At 41.4% G+C, this 24,082-nt stretch overlaps 1 protein-coding gene across 1 annotated transcript in view; it reads right to left on the bottom strand.

Annotated features, from left to right (window-relative positions):
• pde4d (phosphodiesterase 4D, cAMP-specific) overlaps positions 1–24,082 on the bottom strand; it is a 1,329,084-nt gene that overhangs the window by 65,300 nt on the left and 1,239,702 nt on the right. The window contains exon 10 of the mRNA XM_072571159.1: positions 17,525–17,637. Within this exon, the coding sequence (XP_072427260.1) occupies positions 17,525–17,637 (113 nt within the window). The remainder of the gene's footprint in view (positions 1–17,524; positions 17,638–24,082) is intronic.

Below are 24,082 nucleotides of genomic sequence, written 5' to 3'. Positions count from 1 at the left end.
ATTGACCTGAATCTTTAACGCTGTTTCTCTCTTGGTAGATGCTGTCTAAATTGGAGAGTAGTTCCAGCATTTTGTGTTATTATTCCATGTTTCATTATTGAGACAAGGACAGCCCACGTTGATGTCTAGAATCATAGAATCACACAGTACAGTCAACCCATTGAGTCTGTACTACCAGAAAAGTATACTATTATCTGCACTAGTCCCACTTTCCCCACACTGGGCCCAAAGCCTTGAATGTTATGATACTTCAAGTGTTCATCCAAGTTCTTTTTAAAGGTGAGGCTTCCCACCTGAACTACCCTCCCAGACAGTACACCCAAGATGCCCACCATTCTCTGGATGAAATTTTGATCCTTAAGTCTCCTCCAAACCTCCTGCCTTTCACTTTCAAAGAATGCCTTGCGTTCCTTGATCCTTTGAATAAGCTGCTGTCTATCTTTGCTGTCTGTGCCCCTCATAATCACAGACACATCTGTTAGATTCCTACATCAACATTCCCTGCTCCAAAGAAAACAACCCAAGCTTATCCAGCATCTCAGCATCGGTGAAATTCTCCATCAAGTTGAATCTCTTTTGTACCTTTTCCAGTACAAACATATTCGTCATAATAGTATGGTGACCTGAACTGCGGCCTAATCAAGTTCTGTACTGCTCCAACATGACCTCCTTGTTCTAACAAACTATGCCCTGACTGATAAAGGCAAGCATTCTGTATGCCTTGTTAACTACCCTATTAATTTGCCTAATGTTAAAAATCAGATGGTTGCCACCTGATGAAAGAGTAACGCTCCGAAAGCTAGTGCTTCCAAATAAGCCTGTTGGACTATAACCTGGTGTTATGTGATTTTAAACTTTGTACACCCCAGTCCAACACTGGTATCTCCAAATCAATATGTCTAATAACCTTCAGGGATCCATGGACAACCATCCCATGATTCTTTTGAACTTCATAATGTCCTATCTATTGATGAATGTGGCTTAATTTACTTGAAAAAAAACCTGGAATAAAATAAATGATTGATTTACACCAAAACCATCCCAACAATTTATAAACTGGATGCAGTGCTGTAATATCTAACATCCTCAAAGATACGGAATAATTCTAAAATTGAAAGCTCGATGGTGCAGTAATGCGTGGAAGATCTGGTAACCACCAACAGTCACATCCATAGAAGAGAAACAGGAGCCTGGAAGAACACAGCAAGCCAGGCAGCTTCAGGAGATGGAGAAGTCAATGTGTTGGGTCAAGACTGTTCATTGGGATTGGGGAGGGGAAAAGGAGCTCAGAAATAAATGGGCATGTGGGGCTCGGGGAAAGAGAGGTGGGATAGCGTTGGTGGATGCAAGTAGGGGAATTATTGTGATTGGTCAGTGAGAAGGGTGAAGCAGATAAGTGTGAAGGAAGATGAATAGGTAAGATCAAGTCAAGGAGGCAGGGAGGAGAGAAAGGGCTAGAAATGGGATGATATTGGAGGTGGGATAGTGAAGCTAGTGGGGCAGGAGGTGGGATGGTAGGAAGGAAGCAGGGCTAGAAAAGCAGCCGGGGAATGGGTGGGAAGGTTATTTGAAACTGAGAACTCAAAGTGGAGTCCTCCAGGCTGTCGGCTGCCCAGGTGGAAGATGAGGTGTTGTTCCTCCAATTTGCGGTCCGACTAACTGTGGCAATGGAGGATGCCGAGCATAGACATGTTGGAAAGGGAATGGGAGGGGGAATTGAAATGGGTGGTGACCGGGAGGTCAGGCTGGCCGTTCTAGGTCCCGTCAAGACGCTTGGTGAAATGGTCACCTAGTCTACGTTGGCTTTCACTGATGTAGAGAATTGAGAGCACCAGCTACAGTAAACTAGATTGAAAGAGAGGCAGGTGAATCCCTACCTCACCTGGAAGGACTGTTTGGGGCCCTACATGGAAGTGAGGGATGAAGTGTACGGGTAGGTGTTGCATCCTTTTTGGTTGTATGGGAAGGTACGGGGGTGGGGGGGGGGGGGGGAGGGGGATGGGGTGGTAGGAATGTGGCGCGAACCAAAGAGTGGCGAAGGGAATGGTCCTCGCGGAAGGCAGAGAAAGAGATGGGGAGGGGAAGATGTTCTGGATAGTAGGGTCTAACTGGAGTTGGCGGAAGTGTTTGGGGATGATGTGTTAGATGTGGAGGCTGGTGGTGTGGAACCCTGTCTTCATTATGTTTGGTTGGGGTGTGGTTTAGAGCAGTGGAGCTGTAATATCCATTGTTGTTTGCTACCTACTTTGTGCATGTTTATATTGAATTAAAACATAAGACTTTTCATACCTTACTTTAGGTATGTTTGGAGAAAGTGACGACTGCAGATGCTGAAGATCAGAGTTGTGGGTGTGGCGCTAGAAAAACACAGCAGGCCAGGCAGTATCTAAGGGGCAGGAGAATCAACGTTTCAGACACAAGCCCTTCTTCAGGAATGAGGTACATTTGGGTCAGTGAGAAATTTGAATAACATGGAACCACTTGCTGGTAAATCCTTGCCTGCAATGCATGTGGTTCCTTGTTTTTGAATTACCACGAACAATGTTGTGATGATATTTGATATGGCAGGTGCTGAACGGAAATGATCTGCCCATGTCATCTTTTATACTATTTTAATGATATGCAGAAACATATGCATACTATGCTCCTTTCTGTAGTTTTCACTTCTCAAAAAATTGCCTTGCCATCTGTCAGTGCACACACAAAGACGTAGGCATAGGATTTCCTCCACAATTGCACTTAAACACAACAACAACTGAGCTCAAACTCATTCTGTGGCTGGATTGCAGAATTTTGACTATATGCGAATTAGACTCAGCAATAGCCTGCATCCTTATTTCACTTTCAACATCATAAATGTCCCAAGGTTCAAGTATAATCCACTAAAATTTCAAACAAATTGCTGCTCACAGATCAAGCCTCAGCTCTGACTCTCAAATATCATCTCCCTCACTTTATGCTTATTTATGTGCCTCTCAACGTTGCAACCAGATTTTTATACACAACAGGAAGCCAAAATAGTTTTGATCTATCAATTGCAATCTCTAAATGTTTTTCAGGACATATTTCTTAGCTTGGCCCGCTCAATATATTCTGTTTCTTTCAATGCATTTTTATGGCACGGTGGCACGATGAGTAGCACTGTCGCCTCACAGCGCCAGAGACCCGCGTTCAATACCCACCTCAGTCGACTCTCTGTGTGGAGTTTGCACGTTCTCCCCGTGTCTGCGTGGGTTTCCTCCGGATGCTCCGGTTTCCTCCCACAATCCAAAAATGTGCAGGTTAGGTGAATTGGCCATGCTAAATTGCACATAGTATTAGGTGAAGGGGTAAATGTAAGGGGAATGGGCCTGGGTGGGTTGCGCTTCGGCAGGTCGGTGTGGACTTGTTGGGCCGAAGGGCCTGTTTCCACACTGTAGGGAATCTAATCTAAAACAAATAAAAAGCTTCCCAATTTCAGATTCTTGCCTGATCTATGTGGCTGATGGATAAAACTTGTATTTTAACAATCAAGTTGGACATATATTTGGCTCCAATGTTGCCTCAAGCCATGATTAGCTATGCAGAATTATGCCCAAGTAATGAGTATTTTAGTGAGTATTGAGATGATATTTTGCTGTAATGACATTGGCAAAATGAAGGCTTTTTTGGAAGAGAACTCAGTTCTAACTTCTAGGTTGTGCTCATGGAGAAAACTCCAGGTACATTTCATCACCGTTGATGCACACACTGCTAACATTTCAGGACACAGAGTGCTAACCCTTGTTTGAAAATGCGTCATATTGAGAAACAACATTAGGTACCTTCACACAGGATTTTGCTGGCCCAGAGATGACAGGCCAAGAGGAGCTGGAGTCAGGAAAGTAGTGCAGAAATGTGTTACAGCACTTCCCCTACCCATTCCCAACTCCAGGAACATTTGGCAGCGATATGCTGGCAGGGGGATCAGCCGTTTGTTTATTGGACGTGGGCAGCCAATTTAATCCATTAAGGCCTCAAATAGGAACAATATGAACAGTTCACCAGCTTCATGGTGGTAGCCCTCCAGCATTTGTCCAGGGATAGAGGCTCCATTGCACTTTGAGGCTTTCCCTTTGAACAAACGGGACTCCCCTACATGTTCAATCTGAACATTTGCTTCTAACTTAGCTCTCCAAGGTGCTACAACCTCTCTACTGGCTGCCTGTCTCTGCCAGTGAGGCCTCCATTTGTCCAAGAATCCTGAAGCCCCAGTAAATTTTTGCTCTCTATTTAACATCCAGTATAATTCATTCCTTCTCTGCTTAACTTCACATAATGGATTAAGAATTGAAAGATTAATCAGTTATGAGGCCAAAAAAATTCCTTTAAAAAAACCATTAGACTATTCACAGATTGTAAATTAACAATTTCCAGGGTGGCAAGGTGGCTCAATGGTTAGCAATGCTGCCTCACAGCGCTGGGAATCCAGATTTGATCCCAGTCTTGGGTCCTTACAAGTTCTCCTCAGTCTGCGTGGGTTTCCTACAGGTGCTCTATTTTCCTCCCACAGTCTAGAGATGCGCATGTTAAATGGATTGGCCATGCTAAATTGTCTGTAGTGACCAGGGATGTGCAGGCTAGGTGGGTTAGCCAAGAGAAATGTGGGACTACAGGGACAGTGTGGGAGCCTGATCTGGGTCAGATGTCCTTTGGAGGGCTGGTGCAGATGAAGTGTGCCCAATGGCCTTTTTCCACACTGCAGTGATTCTATGACATATTATATTCAGGCAGCACCTACAATAAAACAGGAGGCACATCATTTTGTTCACTGAGATGATTTATGTTTATGCATCTGCTGTAATGAATCATTTAATAACTCTTAATTTCTATAGTTAGTGCTCAGTCTTGCTGAATTTGAACATAATTCAAAGGGGGCATAGCTTTAAATTAAGGGGGGGTAGATATAGGACTGATGTTAGGGGTAGGTTCTTCACTCAGCGAGTCGTAAGTTCATGGAATGCCCTGCCAGTAGCAGTAGTGGACTCTCCCTCTTTATGGGTATTTAAGCGGGCATTGGATAGGTATATGGAGGATAGTGGGTTAGTGTAGGTTAGGTGGGCTTTGATCGGCGCAACATCGAGGGCTGAAGGGCCTGTACTGCGCTGTAATGTTCTATGTTCTATGTTCTATAATGAGATTTATTTTAGAATGTGTTATGAAACAATTGCAAACTGAATGGTTTTCAGAATGAATCTTTGACTGTGCTGATATTCTGTTGTGTACAGTATGCATTATCTGTTAGAACAATCACACTGTTTTGCTAAAATAGCATTGTTGCCAGAGACTCCTTGTTCAACATAGAATGATTGATAACTTTATGTTAGTCTGAATAGAAAAGCCTTTGCCACGAGCATCTCTATTGCTGTTCTGAGGCAATACCTCTCCATGTGGAATTGTTGCAAGTTTCTCACTCACCAACAGACACTGTTTCCCAGGCAATTCTGCCCACAGTAATCCACACTTTCAAGCACTGTCCTGCTTGTCATTGCACCTCACGCAGAGGAGGTTTGACAGCACTGTTTGCAAAATCATTTAAAGCAATAATTTTAAAGCTATCTGCATTCATTGGTGTTATTTCACAACAATCCATTAAAGACTAAGCTGTGGAGATCTTCTAGTGATTACACTTGGAATTTAATTTAACAGTGAGGAGGGGATTGCACGTCAACTTAGCACAACACCAGAAGTCAAGAAATTATGTACAGGCCACTCCCTGGTTCCTGATTCCGAATTGAGACTGAAACTGGGATTGCAACTGGGAGCAGAGAATTGTTCAGGACTACCTTGTGTATTCAATCTACCAAGGAGATTTTTTTAGTATAATTTTTAAAATAAATAATACATCATTGCTGTACATGTGTGTTTCATGTCTTATGTCCACGTCTCCTTGTCAGTTTCACTGCTGATATCATTCCAGACCTCTCACTTTATAATTGATACAAAGTGACATTAAAAATGTGAAGAAAGATGTTCATCCTGGTAACCTGAGAGATGAATTCTGAACAATAGTTATCTATTATCTTTTATCTCAGGCCTAGAAATTGGATCATGCCAGAAACAGTGTACAATCAATTCCATCCACTCAATTGGTATCCCAATACAGTGAATAGACTAATTAAATCTGCACAGAACCTTGGTAAGGTGACCAGCCAGTCTTTTCATGTCTCACTGGTTCTTGTGAGCAGTGGGAGCCCCAGGGGGTTGCTGTAGGAGTAAATTCAATGGCTTGGACGCTAGTCAGATTTCTCAGTTGTGCAGCAGCCTCATTGTAGAGCAAGGAGGGTTGCTCTACAATGCTGCTCCCTAACCCACTCCACCCTTCAGTTGAAAAAAGTCACTTTGAACTTAGCTTTTATAAAGGTTTCTCAAAGCTGAATGCTGATTTAACTGCTGTGCTGACTGCAGCATACATTTAGTCACTAGATTACATTTTTGCTAAGAAGTCCAAAACATCGGTTGAAGATTTCCATCAACATTGGATCAGTTCCAGATGAATACCCTGCTAACAAATAGGTGTGTGACATGCTGAGGAAAGCTGGGAGCCTGCATTGTTTTCCATTTTTCCCAGTCCTGCAGAGACTGCCACTGTAGGCGGGGGGGGGGGGGGGGGGGCACACCTACTGTCTCTTGTTATCTCAGCAGAGCTTACCCCTCCTGGTGGAACTTTCCACTGGATATCATTGAGGGGGCTCCTAGTGAATGACCCAATTCTACAATCCATCTGCTTTCTTTTATTATGTTGGGCTCCCAGAAAAGGTCTCTAATTAGTTCATGACTAACATCCTGCTGTGGCCACTCCCTGGTTCCTGATTCAGAATTGAGGCCGAAATTGGGATTGCAACCAGACCAGAGAATTGTTTCTGGACTGGCTTGTCGATTCAATCATTCAATCTACCAAGGGGATTATTTTGTAGTGATCACTCATCTGTCCTTATTTTCTGCATAGCTTTAAAAACTTGTTCCATACTTTAAACTTAATTCAAATTTGAAACCACCCCATGACCATCACCATGTTTTAAACATTTGAGGAATTTTAAAATCTTTTTTCTTTCATCATAAGATCAAAGTGGGGACATTGGCAATGATTGGAGAATGATCAGCACCAATAACAACTTCTCAGATTCTAATGCAGGCCACGTCCAGGTTTTAGCTCAAAGGTGAGAAGTAAAATTCAAACCACATAAGAGCCACACAATAACTATCTTTGACAAAGAGATTATGACCATCTCACTATAATATTCAATAGTAACACCATCACTGAATCTTCCACAATCAACATCCTTGGGGTTACCATTGAGCAGAAATTCAACTGGATTCATCACATAAACACAATGGCCACAAGAGCAGGTTAGAGGCTAAAAATACTACAGTGAGTACCTCACCTCCTGACTCCCTAGAGCTTGTACACCATCTATAAGGCATGAGTCGGGAGTGTGATAGAATGCTCCCCACCTGCCTGGATGGTTGCAGCTCCAACATTACTCAGGAGGCTTGACACCATCCAGCTCAAAGCTCTCCACTTGATTGGCAGCACATTTATCACCATATACAGTCCCTCCTTTCACCACGGTGCACTGTAGCAGCAGTATACACCATCTACAAGATGTATGTATGAATTCACCACAATTCCTTCAGCAGTATCTTCCAAAACGGTGACCTCTATTGCCAAAATAGGCAACAGCAGCAAATGCACAGGAATGTCACCAACGGCAGGCTCCCTTCCACATCAAACAATATTCTTAATGGATCTGAATCATCACTTCTTCACTGTCACTGCATCAAAATCCTGAAATTCCTTAACAATACTGTGGATACGCCTGCCTACATGGCAGCTCAACTCTACCTTCGTAAGGATAATTTGGAATGGGCAAGCAATGAGCTAGCAATTCCAACAGCCTCTCCCCTGAACAATATGAAGAAGGCAGTGTGTCTACTTATGAAATAAATTACATACGTATTGACAGGAATTAATTTAATAAATTTGGTTACAATGTAGTAAGATTACAAAGACTGAGATTTTAATTTGGGCATCTTGGTACAAACAACGCAGAGTCAATCTATAAATGGTTTGTGGCCCACTTTGTTCATGCGAATGCTCTTGTTTGTCTCTACAAAGAGGCATATAGTGGGCAGCACTCTTTATCAGGACGTCCAACGAATCACAAGAAACCCTAACTGCTTTTCTACATTGCTGGGTGTAGATGGGAGGGAGAGGGGGCTGGAAGGAGTCGAGTGTAGAAGATTTGGGAGGATGAGGAAAGAGCGAGAGAGAGAGAGAGTGAGAAAGTTAGTCAGTTAAGTGAGGTAGTTCTGTGAGAGTCTAAGGCAGGTGGGCCTTAAGTGGTTGACCTAGATTCTTCCACCACCCCTCCCACTCCATCAAGGACATGCAACCTCTGGGCCTCCTCAACCGCCAAGTTCTAGCCACCTGACACCTGGAGGAAGAGCACCTCATCCTCCGTCTTGCTTCCCTCAAACCACATGGGATCAATGTTGATGCCAACAGTTTCCTTATCTCCCCTCCCCTCACCTTATCCCAGATCCAGCCCTCCAATTTGTCACAGCCTTCCTGACCTGTCCATCCTCCTTTCCACCTATCCATTCCACCCTCCACTCTGACCTATCACCTTCACCCTCACCTTCATCTACCTATTGCACCCAGCTACCTTCCCCCCAGTCCCATCCCCTTCCATTTATCTCTCAGCCCCCTTGGGTACCCCCGCCCCCCCACATTCCTGATGAAGAGCTTCTGCTTGAAACGTTGATTCTCCTGCTCCTCGGATGTTGCCTGGCTGGCTGTGATTTTCCAGCACCACACTTTTTGACTTAAGTGGTTGTGAGTCATTTTAGTAAATGTTATCTGTTTGTTTAGTGGTTTTCATTCATTTAGACTTGTAACCCAAAATAATTAAAAGGGAGCAACAGTAATATTTTTTGAACTTATCAATATGTACACAACTCCCCGGTGTGAATCTGAAGTGTACTATGATGGGCATTTTCGATATCTGTCTTTTTTTTTTGTTCTGCTTTTTCTGATGGGAGCATAAGGAGGTACAGTTGGTAGGTTTGCAGATGCCACCAAAATTGGTGGTGTAGTGGACAGCGAAGGAGGTTACCTCAGATTACAACAAAATCTTGACCAAATGGGCCAATGGGCTGAGAAGTGGCAGATGGAGTTTAATTTAGATAAATGTAAGGTGCTGCATTTTGGGAAAGCAAATCTTGGCAGGACTTATACACTTAATGGTAAGGTCCTAGGGAGTGTTGCTGAACAAAGAGACCTTGGAGTACAGGTTCATAGCTCCTTCAAAGTGGAGTTGCAGGTGGATAGGATACTGAAGAAGGCATTTGGTATGCTCTCCTTTACCGATCAGAGAACTGACTACGGGAAATGGGAGATCATGTTGCAGCTGTACAGGACATTGATTAGCCCACTATTGGAATATTGCATGCAATTCTGGTCTCCTTCCTATCGGAAAGATGTTGTGAAACTTGAAAGGGTTCAGAAAAGATTTACAAGGATGTTGCCAGGGTTGGAGGATTTGAGCTATAGGGAGAGGCTGAACAGACTGGGGCCGTTTCCCCTGAAGCGTCGGAAGGTGAGGAGTGACCTTATAGAGGTTTATAAAATCATGAGAGGCATGGATAGGATAAATAAACAAAGTCTCTTCCCTAGGGTGGGGGAGTCCAAAACTAGAGGCCGTAGGTTTAGAGTGAGAGGGGAAAGATATAAAAGAGACCTAAGGGGCAACTTTTTCACACAGAGGCTGGTACGTGTATGGAATGAGCTGCCAGAGGAAGTGGTGGAGGCTGGTACAATTGCAACATTTAAGAGGCACCTGGATGGGTATACGAATTGGAAGGGTTTGGAGGGATATGGGCCAGTTGCTGGCTGGTGGGACTAGATTGGGTTGGGATATCTGTTCAGCATGGATGAGTTGGACCGAAGGGTCTGTTTCCGTACTGTATATCTCTATGACTCTACTTCATGTTTCTTGTTTTATGTGCTTGGCTTCTTCATTATTTGTTTTGATTAAAAATACAAAACAGTCTTTATGGGTCCTTAATTTATAAATAAATCCCTTAACAATTATGATGAAACAAACTACTGTTAACCACTGTTGGAACATCTTAATTTTTTGGTGTTACCTGTGCAAAAAAAACCTTCATATACTTTTCAAAGAAAAGAGGTCATTGCTGAAGATGTGCAATATTCCTTGAAGGTAAGATTATGTAATTCTTCAAAATTTGAATTAAACAAACAACTAATGATTATTTGAAATGCTACAGTAAACCGACCTCAGGTCAGTTTCCAATTTTCTGCTTGTTGCTGCATGCTTACCCATACCATTACTCAGGGTCAATTTCATTTCAATCGCTTCCAAGCATCTAGTTTCTTAGTCCCCATCACACTGTTCAAACAATACAACCTCCCAGACCAGTGTTTCTGATAAATATTACTTTTGTGCCAGTGAATTCCTCCCATTGCTCGCTCCAAAGTGCACACTGATGTACAGAATCATAGAATCCCTACGGTGTGGAAATAGGCCATTCGGCCTAACCAGTCCACACCGACCCTCTGAAGAGTAACCCACCCAGACCCATTCCCCTACCCTATTACTCTACGTTTACTCCTGACTAATGCACCTAACCTACACATCCCTGAACACCATGGACAATTTAGCATGGCCAATTCGCCTAACCTGCACATCTTTGGACTGTGGGAGGAAACCAGTGCACCTGGAAAAAACCCACGCAGACACGGGGAGAATGTGCAAACTCCACACAGACAGTCGCCCGAGGCTGGAATCGAACCCACATCCCTGGTGCTGTGAGGCAGCAGTGCTAACCACTGAGCCACTGTGCCACCCATCCAAGGGGCAGAAGAATCGACACTTTGGGCATAAGCCTCTCATCAGGAATGGACTCTCCTGCTCCTTGGATGCTGCCTGACCTGCTGAGTTTTTCCAGTGCCACACTTTTCAACTCTGATCTCCAGCATCTGCAGTCCTCACTTGCTGTATGTGTTGGACGCTAAGGACCACAGATGTGGGATGCTTGCAATCACTACCAATGAAAAGTGACTGGAGATATTAGTGCTGGTTGTCTGAGATAGAAATCCAGAGGTGCAATCAGCAAGCTGGGGTCACCAGGAAACTGCTCTGACTGCCACGTCAGGAATTTTTGGTGTCTAGTTTTTATCCAGCAGGTGATAGAATGGGAGATGAATATTAGTGAGGTCAGATTAGATAATGACACAGTCAAATGCAGATTCTTTATGGAATAACTTCATTCAGTTTGCATGTGTGACAGAGAGTTTGGTCATCTGTCACTTTAATTCTCAACTTTGTTCACCCTCTTCACCTTTCTGTCATTGACCTTCTAAAGCGCTCCAATGTAAACTCAAGAATAACACCTAATCTTTCAACTAGGAACTTTGCAGCCTACTTGATTTAATACTGAGTTCGACAATTTTACATTATAATCTCTACCTCTATTTTGTTGCATTTTTCTTTGTTATTTTCTATCACTCCTCTTGTATTTCTTTTAATTTGCTTTTGGATGGCAGCTATTCAGGATTCTGTTATGTACACCTTCTTGAAACCGACCTGATGTTATTTTACATGGCCTGTTACCACTCTCTTTGGCCTTGCATTATTTAAGCTTCTCATTTTTAATCTCTCTTGTTTTCTAGTCCAACATAGGCCTTCCCTTTTGATCTCTCCATCTTCCTCCCTTTTACCTGTTCAAACTATTGCGTTTCCAACTTTTACCAGTTTTCATGAAACATCACAAACCTGAATGAGTCATTAATTCTCCTCTTACCTCCACAGATGCTGCAAGACCTGAGTATTTGCAGCATTTTCTGTTTGCATTTCAAATTTCCAGCATTCTCAGTATTTTACTTTTATATATTTTAATTTGTTATTTAAAAAAAAAATCCCTCTGGTGTTTTAAAATGTACAAGTGCTGCAAATTCCAACTTCCAAATTCACTTAGCTTTTTTTTTAGATTAGATTAGATTAGATTACTTACAGTGTGGAAACAGGCCCTTCGGCCCAACAAGTCCACACCGCCCCGCCGAAGCGTAACCCACCCATACCCCTACATCTACATCCACCCCTTACCTAACACTACGGGTAATTTAGCATGGCCAATTCACCTGACCTGCACATCTTTTGGACTGTGGGAGGAAACCGGAGCACCCGGAGGAAACCCACGCAGACACGGGGAGAACGTGCAAACTCCACACAGTCAGTCGCCCGGGTCTCTGGCGCTGTGAGGCAGCAGTGCTAACCACTGTGCCACCGTGCCGCCTAATGACATTCATTCTTAATGCTAACTTTTGATTAATAATTCCATCCAAATTCTCACAATGGAACAAACTAGAATAATAGTGGGATATTAACTGATTCCAGAATGAAGAATGCCTTCTGTAAAAAAAAAATGTTGCTTTTTGTACTGCTCAGGTGGAAATGTGGTCTTATATTACATGTTCGTGTCACTCCTGGATTGAATCAATAAACTCTGCAAACAAGAACTCTCACACATACCTATTGCTGCCAATCTCAGCTATCATATTCACTAAAGTTTACCGTTGAATGTTATTCTTTGGAAGAGACTCTGTTCATTTGAATATCGGTGGCATCACTGTCGCCACAGAATAGAAAGCTACATATTTAAGCCTCATTCCAGTATCTGTAACTGAGGCTGACATTCTGCTGCATAACTGAAGATGCCATCTTTTGGAGGCCTTTAACTGATTCCCAAATATCTCCTAGAATAAACCTAGCAGATTACGAGGCTGCTCAAAAAGGTACACTAATGGTCCTGGAGCTTTAATCAACATCTAACCCTCTAATGACACATTATTTGGTAAGTTATCTCTCTGTCATTTGATGAACCTTGCTGTGAATTAATTGGCTGCTTTTTTCCCCTAAATTACACTAGTAATTACATATCCAACTTGTCAGTTAAGGATATCTTAAGTAAGTGAAAGGCACAATGTCAATGCCATTATCACTTTTTTTTATAAACAGTGGAGAAAGACACTAATGGGACTTTCATACAACCAAAAAGACTAACAATTTCAGCAAAATGTCAATTATTGCATTAGATACATGGCATGCTGCATTGGATTAACATTAAATCTACAAAAAAAATCAACTTACATTTACATAATGCTTTAATGTATTAAATGTCCCAAATGCTTCAGAGCAACCTCATCAACAATATTTGACACCAAGTCACACAAAGACATATTGAGCAGGCTATCAAAAGCTTGGTCAAATAGGTAGGTTTTAAGGAACATTTGAATGGGAATGGGCAGAAGGAAAAAAAACCCTCCCTTTTTACATTTTGTCATGGTTTTTATTTTACATTGCAAGGTCAGATTTGATATTTAATGCTTTTACTCACACTGTGATGCCAAGCTTTAACTCCATGCAGCACTTGGGGAGGAAAGAAAAGATTGTCCTTGGGACTTCCTGCTTATACTTTGTACAAAATGAAACCTCTTGTGTAATAGAACATAGAACAATACAGCGCAGAACAGGCCCTTCGGCCCTCAATGTTGCACTGACCTGTGAATTAATCTAATCCCATCCCCCTATGCTATTATTGTCCATATGCTTGTCCAAGGACTGTTGAAATGCCCCTAATATGGCTGAGTTGACTACATTGGCAGACAGGGCATTCCATGCCCTTACCACTCTCTGAGTAAAGAACCTGCCTCTGACATCTGTCTGAAATCTATCACCCCTCAATTTGCAGCTATGCCCCCTCGTACAAGCCGAGGTCATCATCCTACAAAGAAGACTCTCACTGTCCACCCTATCTAATCCCTGATCTTAATGAAAGATCTAAACCCTGGAACCTACAACATACTTTCCTGGCCCTGCTCTATCCATGTTTCCAAAATGGCCACGACATCAAAGTCCCAGGTACCTATCCATGCTGCAAGCTCACCTACCTTGTTCCGAATACTCCTGGTGTTGAAGTAGACACACTTCAAACCAGCTAGCTGTCTGCCAGCACACTTCTATGACGGTGAAATCCTGTCCATGTCATCCCTACTCTCATCCTCCCGCGTATTGGAACAATATCACAGGTTCCCATCCCCCTACTGAGCTAGTAATGCTCCAACATGAAAAAGAAATTACATGCACTGTGATTGTGCCATTTTGGTCAACAATTTCTTCAAAGCATTTCATAAGCCAGGAAGAACAAAGTTAATGAAGAGATATGGATGACATACTTTATTGCTAATATCATACTTAATGATAATGTATTTATGTGGAGTTAAGTGGAGTTGCTTCATGTACCATTCTATCTATTATTTTCAGCACTTTATTTATGGTTTAACCTTTTCTTGAAATATAAGGGAGGGTAAAATGGCAATTTAATGATACGTAAAGCACATGAGTCTGATGGGATTATCTGTGATTACAGAAAGAACAGCCTGTCACACAGCTTGGATAGTAGAAGCAAGACATTTGTTCTTTGATACTTCACAATTCGGGAAGGCTTTGAACTAATTCAGCTAATGTTCAGCATAACTTCAGATATAAACACAAAATTAATCTTATTTACTTTTGTCTTTCCACCAAATATCTTGCTGAGGAAAAAATTGCCATCACTATGTTCAAAGAAACTTAAAACTTATGTATATTGTGGTAAAGAGGGCAGTTTAATCTGAGGGTCACCTGACCCAAATCATTAACTCTGATTTCTCTCCACAGATGCTGCCGGACCTGCTGAGCTTATCCAGCAATTTTTGTTTTTGTTTCTGACTTACAGCATCTTCAGTTCTTTCAGTTGTTTTTTTTCAGTCTAACCTACATTTGAAGAACAGGTGAAAGCTGAAGTCACTTACAGTGAAAGCACAGGATCACCACGCTTAAGTATAACCACGCTTATTTGTCACTTATGATTTGAGTTGAAAACATTACTTAAAAATTCAGCCACCATGCTAGATTTGACAAAAGTAGCACATAGCATGATCACTGAATATGTTTAAGACTGAATTGTACTGATTCTTGACTGATAGGGGAGTAAATGGTATTGGCGACAGATGGGAAAGAACATTTGAGAGCACAATCCAATCAGATGTGATCTGATGTGATCAATAGCTGAGAGGCCTACGCTTATTCCTGATCTAGAGACAGAGAGACATAACAGCACGGAAACAGACTCTTCGGTCCAACATGTCCATGCCAATCAGGCTTCCCAAACTAAACTAGTCCCATTTGCCTGTATTTGGCCCATATCCCTCTCAACCTTTCCTATTCGTGTAACTCTAACTGCACCTCCTACGGCAGTTCATTCCATACTCACAGCACCCTCTGCATGAAAAAGTTGCATCTCGGGTGCTTTTAAATCTATACTCTCTGGTTTTGAACTTTCCTATCATAGGGAAAAAATCTTTGCTAGTCACCTTATCTATGCCTCATGATTTTATAAAGCTCTATAAGGTCACCCCTCAAGCTCTTGCGCTCTAGGAAAAAAAAATGTTCCAGCCTCTCCTAATAACTCAAATTACATGCTTGGATCTAACATAATACAATCATAGCAGACTACTGTTTGCTATAATTCATGGGCCTTGCATGCTAACACTCTTTGCATCTGAAGCAGAAGACTGTGGGTTGAAGTTGAATTCCAGGGACCCGACTATAAAAATAGCCAAGGCTAACACTCCAGGGACTAAGTACTAAGGGAATACTGCACCATCAAATGCTCTGGCGTATGGGTGAGATATTGGACAGAGATATCTGTTCTTTCAGAGAAATGTAAATTATTCCACAGCACTATTTTGAGGAAGGTACAGAGCAAAACATTGCAGTTGTTGGAAGTCAGAAATAAACACAAAACAAAATGCTGGAAACGCTTAGGAAGTTAGGCAGTATTTCTAGAGAGAAACAAATTAAACACTTCAGTTAGTGTTAAAATAATTCTGATGAAGGATCATCCACCTGAAACATGAACCTGATTTCAACCCATAGAAGATACCTGCTCTGCTGAGTATTTCTTATGTTTTTGGCGTTATTCGGTTATCCCTGGTATCTTGCCGATATTTATCTCTCAATCAACATTCCTTAAAAAAAGGGTTATCTAGTCTTTATCACATTGCTGTGTTTGCAATTTTTCTTCAATGCTTTGTTTCTTACAACAGTATCTACACTCATTAACTCGTGCGTAGCATTTTGAGCAACAAAGTGATCTTGAAAGGCACTAGTTAAATGCAATATCTCAATTATTTTTTATAATGTAGAATAAATGAAAAGTATAACTTGAAGGTCAGAAACAAGTTTGCAGATCCTCAAAGTAAACCCTGAGTTCTGACAGATCACAGAGATGAATTGATTAATCATGAAGGACTGATATTGAAATGTATCTTATTATTGTCATGCCTTAGACTGTAAGAAATGATTTTTACTACTTTATACAACAATTCAGTTCCATTAAATATAAACGCAGCTTGCAGAAAAACAAGAATAATGGAAATGTACATCATCTCCTAATACCATTTTTCTGTTTAATTTGACAAAATCACATTTTGGCCTTTTATTGTGATGTTGATGTCCCTCAACACTGCTACGTTACTCGAGAGGTGGCCAACTACCTTGACAATATGCCATTGTTTTCGACAGAAAATTAGATAACTTTATGTTACAACCTATAAGTAACCTAAACAGATACAATTTCCAAAAAAAAATCAGGCTGGACAACTCTTGTATGCTGAAATGAGCTTTATACGTAACACTAACTCAAAAATAACTGTGCTGTGATCTTTATTGCAGTGTTAGACAATCAACTATATTTGCATTAATTCTTGGTACGTCACAGAATACAATCCATTTATGATTCAATTTATGAGACTAGCTTGCTGAAATTGTAAATTTGTCTCAGGAAAACAGACACAAAAATGATCAACAGCAATTCAAACAATTCATTTGCAACAGGCTGGTGATACGATTGTTGAAATTACTAACCAAAAACACATTCTTTTTATTTGAATGACAGAGGGTAAACAAGGCCTGCATTCATATAAAAAAAACTGTACCTGTTTTGTGTCTGTATTCTTACCTGGAAACATGCAGTATTTTGCTGCAGATACACTAATATGTTTCAGGTTGATTCCTATGCAATAGACAGAACACAGAAACATTTGATCTTAGACGGTTGGTATGGGGAGTGGGCCACCAAATTGAGTCCTGACTTACTACGTGGATCGATTCTTGATGAGAGGGGTTCTTTTAATGTTTGCAGGGTATGACCGTGTAGGATTGCACAAGATATACTGTATGCAGACATCTTTGCTCCCTAGATCGGGCACATTTTGGTCACTGCCATTGCACAAACTTTTATCGGTTAGCCAGTGTGCATGCACAAAACTTTATTTATGAAGCTCAATGTTAAATCACAACAGACCTTATTTTCTCGCTGTCTCGGAGGTTTTCAAAACAGATAAACTATTTGATAACCCATAGCAACACAATCCTACCTTGTTGGAGGCCATCTCACTGACAGAATTCCTGGTCTGTAGGGTCTCCAGCTGGTCCAGGCACCAGTCAAGCTCCTCCAGGGTCTCTGTTGCAAGTTTTTGGTAGGCCTCTTCTGCGAATAGACAGATGAATGGGAGTTCAGCTTTTGAACTTTTTACAGGGCTAGCAGTGATATTGTAAGGGTCCACCATGCCACACAAAGCCATGTTCGAATGACCAGAGCTCACACATGAGTTGTCCTTCATAATGTTTTCTCAACAAAAAAAACCTCTGAAAAATATCTTTCTTATCGTCAAACCAAAGCAGCCACAATAGTTTGGTGATCTTCTTCTCGAGGAGAGGGTACACACAGTTGGAGAGCCGTCAGTCAGAAATGCAACATGATGAATGAAGAATTCTGTCTTTGTCCACCTTTTAGTCTACTAGTATTATTAAAACCATAAATGAACACACTTATACAGTCTGCAGAATATTTTCCAGAAAATAGTAAAAGCCTTTATCCTGAGCCAGGTAGTTGAGTCAGTTTCCCACTGCCCATGAAAATCTCTCCATGACGATCTCAATTTTTTTTTCTAACCACACCAGTATTACACAGCTGGATGGATAAAGCCATATAGACGAGCCAGTAAGTCCTCCTTAAAGTCACTCATAGAATATACATTTCAGCTCGAATAAAAGACGAAGGAAGAAGGTTTCCTGGTTTTGCTCAGCTTATGACATCTAAACTGTCACATCATTTCATGAAAATCTAATCATTTTCATCTCCCTAGCACTTCATTCAGTTAGTGAACTCTTATGTGGCATCACACATTTAACAAAGTCTGCCTCTTTCTTTGAACCACAACCAAAAGCGCTAGTACACTGTACAAGCAAGAGCCAGGCTGAACCGAAATCCTGGCATAGATCTCCACAGAGGATCAGGACCTGGAAATGCTCCAATGAGTGGTGTCGGGGGTGGGGAAGAAGATATCAGCTTTCTATGAAATTACTTTCTAAAATAATTTAGGCTTCGGTCAGATGATCATTTTCTGAACATTGAATCAGTAGACTTCTATTTGATCTGGTTTTCTTACATTATGTCGAATTGGAAGAAATAATCTGCCTGGGCAGAAGGTATGTGCAAGAAAATTTTCACATTGCCAAACTAAAAATTACTTAGAAGTGTCTCTGGAGCAGTAGTTCCCATACCAGGAAATGCAATTTTTAATAAAAAAGTTGTTTTAATTTAAACTTCAATTTATATTTAACTTGGCAGTGCTGCAGCTACAGTGCATCTTGCGTTACTCTAAAACACAGTGTTTTGCAACAACACAAGATTTACAATATAACTGTATTATCAGACTGTATTATGAACATTTGGAACTAAGAATGGGCTATGCATCCTGTAACCTCCTAGTTTCACTCACTCTTATTGACAAGGCAGGCGTAGTATAATTGCTGGACTGTTAATCCAGAGACCCAAGTGAGGCCCCGGAGGTCTGGGTTCGAATCCTGCAACGGCAGATGATGGAATTTAATTCAATAAACATCTGGAATTAAGAGTCTAATGATGACCACGAATGCATCGGCAATTGTCGGAAAACGCCATCTGGTTCACTAATGTTCTTTAGGAAAGGAAATGTCTATCCTTACCTGGTCTGGCCTACATGTGACCCCAGGCCCACAGCAATGTGGTTGACTCATAACTGCTGCCTAGGCAATTAGGGATGGGCAATAAATACTGACCCAGCCAGAGATGCCCACATCCCATGAACGAATTTTTAAAAAGTTGAGTATAAGCAGATTTGCTGAGTCCTAGCCTAAAGGCTAAGAATCCAAGAACTAAAATCAGAAATTACTAGAAATCTCAGCAGGTCTGACAGCACCTGTGAACTGAGGAAGTATGACTGGACCTGAAATATTCACTCTGCTTTCCACAGATGCTGCCTGATTTGCTTAGCTTTTTTATCCCAGTAATTTCTGATTTTGTTTCGGATTTCCAGGACCCACAGTTCTTTGGTGTTTTTTGGAACTTTTGAATTGTAGCATCTGCTTGCTCCAAACAAGGTTATTGAGTGAAAGGTGTCAAGAATTTAATTTGTCAGGAGTTTTCATATTCTGGTCCTCACATAAGGTCAAAACAGATAAATCTGACATACTTGTGGAAAGCAGCCCCAATTGATTGCTGCCAGGACTACTGGAGAAAGAAGAACGTCAAATTCACAGAAAACATTTCAGAAGTAATTTCCAGGAGAAACTCGACAAAGTTCCCAAATCCCTCACCACAGATCCCAAGGTAGTCATTCGCCTAATGGTCCATAGCACATGACCTCGCTCTATCATCAGAGACATGGGTGTTTACCATAACCTTTTTAATGAAAAGACCTCCTCATAACCTTACAAAGTATTGGCAAAAGCACTCGAGGTCCTGTGGAGCATCAGTTTCTGACAATGTTCAAGACAGAGATTGATAGATTTCTAGACATTAAGGTCATAGAGTGGATATGTGGATTGTGATGGAAAATGGGGCTGAGGCATGACGCAGTTGAATGGTAGAGCAGGTCTGAGATGCCAATTAGCCTGGTTCGGTTTGCATTTCCCATTTTCCTTTTGACATTGGGCTGACAAGTGGCAAATAACATTCACTCAAACAAATGCCGGGCAATGATCATCTCCACCAAGAGACAATCTAACCACCAGCCCTTGACACTTAATGTTACCATCACTGAATCCTCAATGATCAACATCCTGGGGGTTACCATGGACCAGAAACACAACTCGACTCACCATATATAAACAGTGGCTCCAAGAGAAGGTCAGAGGCTAGGAATACTGCAGCAAATAACTTACCTCCCGACTCCTTAAGGCCTGTCACCATCTACAAGGCACAAGTCAGGACGTGAGATGGAATACTCTCCACTTGTCTGGATGGGTGCAGCTTCTACAACATTTTGGAAGTTTGACACCATTCAGCACAGAGCAGGCTGCTTAATTGGCACCACAACCACAAGCATCCACTTCCTCCAACAACAACAATCAGCAGCATGCTACTATCTACAAAATGCAGTGCAGAAATTCACCAAAAATCCTTAGACAGCACCTTCCAAACCCATGACCACTTCAATCTAGAAGGACAAGAGCAGCAGATACATGAGAACACCCCCACTTGCACATTCTCCTCCAAATCACTCACCATTTCAACTTAGAAATATATTGCCATTGCTTCAGTGTCACTGAATTTAATCCTTGGAATTCCCTCCCGAAGGGTGTTCCATCCACAACATAGGTAACTGAAACTGTTCAAGAAGATAGCTCACCACCACCTTCTGAAGGACAACTAGAGATGGGTAATACTTGCCAGCGATACCCAAGTCCCATGAGCACATTTAAAAAATGCATTCCCCACCTCTCAGGTAGCTGTAGCTCAATGACTAACTGAGCTTTGTTCTGACAGAAAGGTGATAAACCCCATCTTGTGTGGTAACACAAAACTGATACCACTTAATTGATAGTCAAGAGTGTGGTACAGGAAAAGCACAGCAGGTCTGGCAGCATCTAAGGAGCAGGAGAATTGATGTTTACGGGGCATAAGCCCTTCATCAGGAATGAAATGCATCATTCCTGTTAAATTAAATTAAATTAAATCTGAAGAAGGCTCACTGGACCTGTAGTGCTAACTCTACTTTCTCTCCACAGATGCTAGCAGACATGCTGAGTTTTTCCAGCAATTTCTGTTTTTGTTCTTGCATGTATGTTAGCAGCCAGTTCCAATAGCCTGAATGGTTTGTGAAAGGTCAAAGATTATTGAACTCAGGACAACAACTGGTCAAACACCAGACAAACTCAGAAGGGTACAATGCAATGGTACGTGCTAAAGAAGGCAAATATGACACAAATCTTGTTCATAGGATCCTCCTACACTGTGGAAACAGCTCCAACAAGTCCCCACTAACCCTCCGAACAGTATCCCACCCAAACCTATTCCTCTTCCATATTACGCTACATTTATCCCTGACTAATGCATCTACCCTACACATCCCTGAACACTATGGGCAATTTAGCATGGTCAATTCACCTAACCTGTACATCTTTGGATTGTGGGAGGAAACCCACACAGACACATGGAGAATGTGCGAACTTCACACAGATAGACACCCGAGGCTGGAATCAAACGCTAGTCCCTGGTGCTGTGAGGCAGCAGTGCTAACCACTAAGCCACCAGGCCACCCTCACGTACTGTGCTGTATGTGACCATTGAATGCTTCGTTACCTGAGGAGATTGAATGGTACTGAACACTTTATAATCATCAATGAGTATCCTCAGTTGACCTTACGATGGAGGGAAGGTCACCGATGAAACAGGTGAAGTTGGTTGGGCCTATGACACTATCCTGAGGAATTCCTGCGAAGATGTCCTGAGGCTGAGATGTCTGACTCAAATAGCCATCATTTTCCTTTGTGGCAGCTATGACTCCAACCAATGGAGAATATTTCCCTGATTCTCACAGACTTCAGTTTTGCTGGGGCTGCCTAATTCAATCAAATATGGCCTTACAGCAAGGGCAGTCAGTCTTACCTCATCTCTGTCATTCAATACTTATGCCCATGACTGGGCCAAAGCCGTAATGAGGTCTAGGTGACTCTGAAGGAATCTAAATTGACCACTGGTCAGTAAGTTCAGCTGGATAAGAGCTGCTTGGCAGTACTGTTGATGATAATGCTCATCACTTTGCTGATAATTGAGAAAGACAATGGGTGGTAATTAGTCAATTTTAATTTAGCTTTTTTTTGCAGACAGCACATACTTGTGCAATTTTCTACATTGACAGATCAATGCTAATGCCATCATGGAATAACTTGGCTAAGAACACGTCTAGTTCTGGAGTATCTTCAGCACTACAGTTAGAATACTGTCAAGATATGAAGTATTTGCAGCATCCAAGATGCAAAACTCACTTGGAGTGAGTTGAACTGGATGATATTTTTAATTCTAAGGATCCTAGCAGAAGGTAAAGCCGGATCATCCACTCAGCAACTTATGACTGAAGATAGTTGCAAATCATTAAAACTTGTGCTCCAAACTGACATCCTAGCCTCTGCCTGTATTCTGGAAGGAGATCTTTGTGCCACCTCACTCTTCCGTTAGTTTTTAATTGATTACTACCATTCACAACTGGATATGGCAGGACTGCTGATTTTTGATCTGGGGACAACAGCGTAAGGCACTATAACATAGACTATATCCATCACAATATCAAAACTGTATGTCCAAAGGGAAATTAAGTACATTATTGAATTTGACACTGTTATTTAAGACTTCTTTTTAGAACCACACAATCCTCATGCTGGTTCACCACTAAATTCCTGTCATTATTCAGTGCTTTCATGCGTAACAGTGGCTCAAAGTGGGAGTTTATTTTGGTAACAGGTACCTTTTAAATGCGTCATAAAATAATTAGGTAAAACGCAATAAAATTGCCCAGTAATTTGACCTTCATTGCTTTAAATGGCAAGTTACTATTAGAAACATCTCAGCATTAAAGACTTCTTTGTAAACACAAACGTAAACTTTTTACAATATTTGAATTGAAGTTTAGTGGATATGTACTGTTATTCAGATATTTTAAATAAAGCAATTTTGTTTTAGAGAGGATGGGGTTGAGAATTGACTTTATTAAATTTAAAGTGAAATCAAAATAAATCCGCTGGTCTGTTTGTCCACTGCTTAAGAGGACTGCAAGCTGAAAGGTCTGCTGGCGAGTGACGTGGCTTCAGACTAAATGAAATACAGTATCCACGATACAGTAAAAACAAACACCTACTTTCCAGCTTCACTAACAAGAGATACCTTACATTAGCAAACACTGAGCGACAGTAATCAGCATGGGCTGCAGTTCAATAAACTGCTAAACAAATTTTAAAATAAGAGAGAGAAATTTTTATGCATATTTCTTGATGAGTGTATGTCAATTCCAAATGTGTAATGTAAGTGAAATAAAAATACACCTTGCAAGAATATATATACGTACATATCTCCCAGGGTGTGGTTCACTTTGAGTTTGATGTTTATGCCTCTTGACATCATGGAGTCATAAAGCTTCAGACTGCAGTTATTCCCCCCCATTGCCTGCAACAGATCTGGAGATAACTCAGCACAGCAACTCTTCTACATTCCCCCACTCAATAGATCATTTGTCTCTCTTCTTACCCCTACCATCATTGTAAATTGTCCATTTAGATCAATTTTTCTCTCTTGTCCCCTTCCCCTCACCAATATGATAGTTCATTCAAAAATGTCTCTGCTTTGTGAGGTTCACTAATGACATGGAACAATTTCACCATAAGAAAATTCTTCTTCCCTCACCACATCCTAGTCTTCAAAAGCACTTCAACCTTGTACCCAGAGATTCTCTGAGCTGTCCCTTACGAATGAACTCCTGCATTGTGCATGTCAGGCCAGCTGTCAGCTAAAACAGTGGTTCTCTCTATTATCAGTTTATGTGCCATTACAAATCTCCTCAAAGGTTCATTTTCATTTAACTGTTTCTACCCCTCTGATAATGAATCTAGTGCTTTAA

Source organism: Chiloscyllium punctatum, chromosome 1 (assembly GCF_047496795.1).
Source record: "Chiloscyllium punctatum isolate Juve2018m chromosome 1, sChiPun1.3, whole genome shotgun sequence".
Classification (NCBI taxonomy): Eukaryota; Metazoa; Chordata; class Chondrichthyes; order Orectolobiformes; family Hemiscylliidae; genus Chiloscyllium; species Chiloscyllium punctatum.
Note: the sequence above shows the minus strand (reverse complement) of the source record. Positions and strands in the feature narration are given on the sequence as shown.